The following is a 5,000-nucleotide window of genomic DNA, read 5'->3' as shown; positions in this document are numbered from 1 at the left end:
CCGCATTGCAAAATAATATTCAGGACAAGGCGCCTAACGACGTTGACACGAATGATTCCGAGGACAAGGATGAAAACTTGCCGCCCGGTTGGCAGAAACACGAAGGTATCCATTCTAATTATTTGTTTTCTCTTTTTTTTTTTTTCTACTTAATTTTCTTTCTTTTGGAGGTGGGTTTGGGGGGTAGCGGGGCGGGGTGAGAACAGGAGGCAAAGGAGTGGACTTATTTTCTTTTCTTTTTTTTTTTTTTTGTCTACTAGATCTCTAACGAGATCCTCTAACTGCTTCCTTTTTTCTTTTCTTTTTTTTTTTTTTCCTCTTTTTTTTTTTCTTTTTTTTTATTTTTCTTCTTCTTCCTTCTTTCAGACGAAAATGGCCCTTATTACTGGCACGTTAAAAGTGGTAACATTCAAAGGGAACCGCCTGAAGCGCCGTTGCATAACAAAACTGAGAATCGCAGAAGCTTGGTCAAGGACAACGACAGCGTGAGTTTCCAATTGATTTGTTTGTTTGTTTGTTCGTTTGTTTTTTTTTTTTTGGTGAGAGGGTTAAGCGAAGTAGACGGTCAGCAGGTGGTGGGAGCTTGCGTAAATATTGGGAGTTGGGGGTGCGTTTTAGCGGTAGAGAGCTACGTTGATAAATTGTATAATTTTTTTTTCCTTTTTTTTTTTTTTTTTTTTTTCTTTTGTTTTTGTACGTGGCACTTCAAAAACAAATAAATGCCATTGTTCTTGCAGATAAATAATTTTCATGGTCTTGGTGGTATGGTTAATACCGTAACACGTAGCAACACTAGCTCGGCTCTTGATCAGGAATTGGAGAACAAAAGGAAGGTCGAATTGGCACTGAAGTAAGATCAATATTTTCTTAATTAATTGTTCTTATCGATTGACTTGATTGTATTTATATAAAAAAGAAAAAAAAAAACAAAAAAACAAAAAAACAATTCTTTTCTTTTTTTTTTTTTTTTTCTATCAATCAAATTGAAAAGACGAAGAAGTTATCCAGCCAGAGCCGATTCTGAGGGTAGGGATAAGCCGATTAGATTCGCTGTACGATCGTTAGGCTGGACAGAAATTGCTGAGGAGGATCTAACGCCTGAAAGATCTAGCAAAGCGGTTAACAAGTGTATCGTTGATCTATCGCTCGGTAGAAATGATCTACTCGATGTCGTTGGACGATGGGGTGATGTAAGTTTCTCATTTTTTCTTTTTTCTTTTTTCCTTTTTTTTTTTTTTTCTTTTTCTTTTTTTTTCTCCATCTTCTTCTCTTTCTTCAGCTTTAATCGGTCATCGAAGAAAATTTGTTTTCTTCGTTTAAATTTGATCGATTTTCTCAATTTCGACAATTTTTGATGAACTTGCAAATTTCAACAATCTCTGATCCGAGGATTTACAATATTAATTTTCTTCTTTTTTTTTTTTTTTTTTTTTTCTTTAGTTTGCAAATTGCAATGTCTTTTTTTTTTTTTTTTTTTCTTACCATCAGTCCATGTAACCGCAATTTTGCTTGAAACGAAAAGAGAGAGAGAGAGAGAGAGAAAAAAATAAACAAGGTGGAGTAATCGCAAGTTTTTTATATCGATTTGTTGACAACAATTTTCTTAAAAGCTATGCAGATTGCAGATTTGTAGATATTGTAAGATTTTTGTTTCTTTTTTTTTTTTTTTTTTTTTTTTTTTTTTTTTTTCTTTTCGCAATCGTTGGATTTTGCAAATCGCCAAAACAATTCGGATATCGTCCATTTGAAAATATGCAGCGCGGATTTAGGAATTTGAAAGTTTCGAAGTGTCGCAAAGTGAAAATGAAATTGTGTGAAAATTAAAAGAGAAAATTTTGGAAATTTGACAAATATTTGGATTAATTTGAAAGTTGAAATTTGACAATTTTGATTGAAAGGATTGCTGTTGTTATTGGCAAAGAAAAAAAAAAAAGAGAAAAAAAAAAAGGAAAAAAAAAAAGGAAAAAGAAAAAGGAAAAAGAAAAAAAGAAAAATATTAGAAAAATAATAAAAAATTTGTTTAACGAAACATTACAGGGAAAAGATTTGTTCATGGATTTAGACGAGGGAGCCCTAAAACTAATCGATCCAGAAAATCTTACGGTACTGAACACTCAGCCAATTCACACAGTCAGAGTTTGGGGTGTTGGAAGAGATCACTGCCGGTAAGTTGTATTCAACGACAATAACAACAATAACAACAACAATAACAACTGTATAGCAACAATGATAATGATAAAACAGAACAAAAAAAAAAGGAAAAAAAAAAAAGAAAAGAAAAGAAAACAAAACAAAACAAAACAAAAAGAAACTAGTTAATCAAAAATCCTTAGAAAATTCTTTTTGATATTAATCAATGAACATTTGTTACATGTCCAATTCAAAAATCTTTTGGACGAACTCAACCAGTGAGAGGTAAATATTGATTTATCTGACATTGAAATATCTGACAAGAAAAAATTCAACTCTTGAGATAAACTTTACGATGAACTTAAATTAATTAATTGTTAATTATTAAAAGAATTAAAAAAAGAAAAGAAAGAAAAAAGAAAAAAAAAAAAAAAACAAGAAAACGAATAAAAGGATAGATTAATATTAATCAATTGTTTAAATTTGTCAAGGGACTTTGCTTATGTAGCAAGAGACAGATCAACACGTAAGCACATGTGTCATGTGTTCCGTTGCGACATCCCAGCACGTACGATCGCAAATACACTTCGTGACATATGTAAGAAGATCATGATCGAACGATCACAACATCAGAATTTAGCAAAGCCTGTTGATATCAATGGTCGAACGAGCCTGGCAACGAGACCGACGAATTTACCAACTGAACATCGGCGTTTTCACAGAAACGGACAGGCCCTAGTCAGTGAGTAATCTTCATAATTAAATTAAGATAATTAATAATAATAATAATAAAAAAATAAAAAAAGAGAAAAGAAAGAACGATCGTTTATCATTACAGCACAATCATTTCCAACGCCAATGGAAGAACCAAAGAAAGTATTAAAGGCACAATATCTTGGCTCGATGCAGGTTACTTCGGCAACTGGTATGGAAGTGTTAAATGACGCGATAGATCATATCGTGTCAAACACACCATTGAATCAATGGCGAAACGTTAATGTTGCAGTAGCACCTAGCATGATCTCTATACTCACGCCAAACGTAAGTGTACATTTTTTTTTTTGTTTTCCTATCTTTTATTGCCGTTGTTGTTGATGTTGTTGTTGTTGTTGTTGTTGTTATTGTTATTGTTGTTGTTATTGTTGTTGTTGTTCCTGTCGATCTTATTATTATTATTATTCTTTTCATAAATAATCCGCAACAACAAACTTTTCGTTTCATCCCCAATAATAATAATAATAATAATTAAATTAGAATTAATTGTTAACATGATTAAAATTAATTGAATATTTGATATTCGTAGGATGATAAATTGATCACCGAATGTCGTGTTCGTTATTTGTCCTTCCTTGGAATTGGTCGTAACGTTAAACAATGCGCCTTCATAATGCATACAGCTCAAGATCTTTTCATCGCACATGTCTTCAATTGTGAGCCTAGCAGCGGTGCTCTCTGCAAAACGATCGAAGCAGCTTGCAAGGTAATATAATTACATTGATCGATCCTAATTCATAATATATTCAAATTATTGAATTCCAATAAATAATACATATATATATATATATATAAATATATTGATAATACTTAGGCTAATATTTTTCTTATCAATAGCTTAGGTATTAGATTAGAAATTATTATTTCTATTAATAAAATCAAAATCTAAATCATTAAATGGATATAACAAATTGATCTTTAGGAATTTATAATACTTCTCTATTGTATAAATAATAATCAAAGATATTAACAATGATATTAGATAATAGAGATCACGTAGGATTTAAATTAATTCAACAAATTGTTAGTTATTAGAAAAGCAATTGTTACGTTCATTTGTTATAATAATTGGAATTATTGGAAACGTGTCAATTTAAATTGAAATGTATAAATGGATTTAACAAATTGACAATTATTAGTCGAATATTTTTACTTTCTTTTTTCCTTTTTATTTTTTTTTTTTTTTTTTTTCTTATCAATAACTGAGGGATGAAATTAGGAATGTTTTTTTTCTTTCTTTTTTTTTTTTTTTTTCTATTATATCAAAATCAAAATCAAAATCATTAAATAAACTCAAATAAATATTATCAATTGATTATTGAGAATGATAATATTTCTTTGTTAGTTATTAGAAAAGTTATTAGAATTGTTAGTTATTAGAAAAGCAATTGTTACGTTCATTTGTTATAATAATTGGAATTATTGGAAACGTGTCAATCTAAATTGAAATGTATAAATGGATTTAACAAATTGACAATTATTAGTCGAATATTTTTACTTTCTTTTTTTCTTTTTATTTTTTATTTTTTTTCTTATCAATAACTGAGGGATGAAATTAGAAATGTTTTTTTTCTTTCTTTTCTTTCTTTTTTTTTTTTTTTCTATTATATCAAAATCAAAATCAAAATCATTAAATAAACTCAAATAAATATTATCAATTGATTATTGAGAATGATAATATTTCTTTTCTATTGTATAAATAATAAATGTGATATCATAGTACAATGACATTAGAACGAATCCCGTAGGACTTATAAATTAATCTAACGAATAAATAGTTATTGGAAAAACAATTGATATCTTTGTTGTTATAATAACTTGATAAATCATACGTAATCCCATCGATTCGATAATTGTAACATAGTCTAATAATAATAATAATAATAATAATAATAATAATAATAATAATAATAATTGATTCAATAGCTGAGGTATCAGAAATGTTTGGACGCACATCCCCAGGGATTCAGAAACGCAACTAGCCTGAACACACCAAGTGGTAGGGGATTAGGGGCGACCTTGAAATCGCTCGTTGGTTCTATCACCGGTCGTAGAAATAAACAAGGCGAATCCTGAGACGAGGCTCTCTCGCTGCA

General features: G+C 29.7%; 1 protein-coding gene across 12 annotated transcripts in view; it reads left to right on the top strand.

Annotated features, from left to right (window-relative positions):
• The window catches only part of LOC124432525 (protein Fe65 homolog), a 138,675-nt gene that overhangs the window by 133,116 nt on the left and 559 nt on the right, over positions 1–5,000 (top strand). For 11 of the 12 annotated variants that reach the window (XR_006944288.1, XR_006944287.1, XM_046981547.1 and 8 more), the window contains 10 exons: positions 1–105; positions 367–485; positions 738–850; positions 992–1,190; positions 2,038–2,165; positions 2,410–2,415; positions 2,622–2,872; positions 2,969–3,171; positions 3,434–3,610; positions 4,831–5,000. The exon at positions 1–105 is cut by the window's left edge and continues 134 nt beyond it; the exon at positions 4,831–5,000 is cut by the window's right edge. Coding sequence is in view for 10 of the 12 variants with exons in the window: in XM_046981547.1 (XP_046837503.1) it covers positions 1–105; positions 367–485; positions 738–850; positions 992–1,190; positions 2,038–2,165; positions 2,410–2,415; positions 2,622–2,872; positions 2,969–3,171; positions 3,434–3,610; positions 4,831–4,980 (1,451 nt within the window). In the remaining 2 variants the exon portion in view is untranslated. The remainder of the gene's footprint in view (positions 106–366; positions 486–737; positions 851–991; positions 1,191–2,037; positions 2,166–2,409; positions 2,416–2,621; positions 2,873–2,968; positions 3,172–3,433; positions 3,611–4,830) is intronic. The other variant, XM_046981551.1, reaches the window with a different exon arrangement.

The sequence above is a fragment of the Vespa crabro genome, chromosome 25, assembly GCF_910589235.1.
Source record: "Vespa crabro chromosome 25, iyVesCrab1.2, whole genome shotgun sequence".
Taxonomy (NCBI): Eukaryota; Metazoa; Arthropoda; class Insecta; order Hymenoptera; family Vespidae; genus Vespa; species Vespa crabro.
This window is presented reverse-complemented; position numbering and strand designations above follow the sequence as displayed.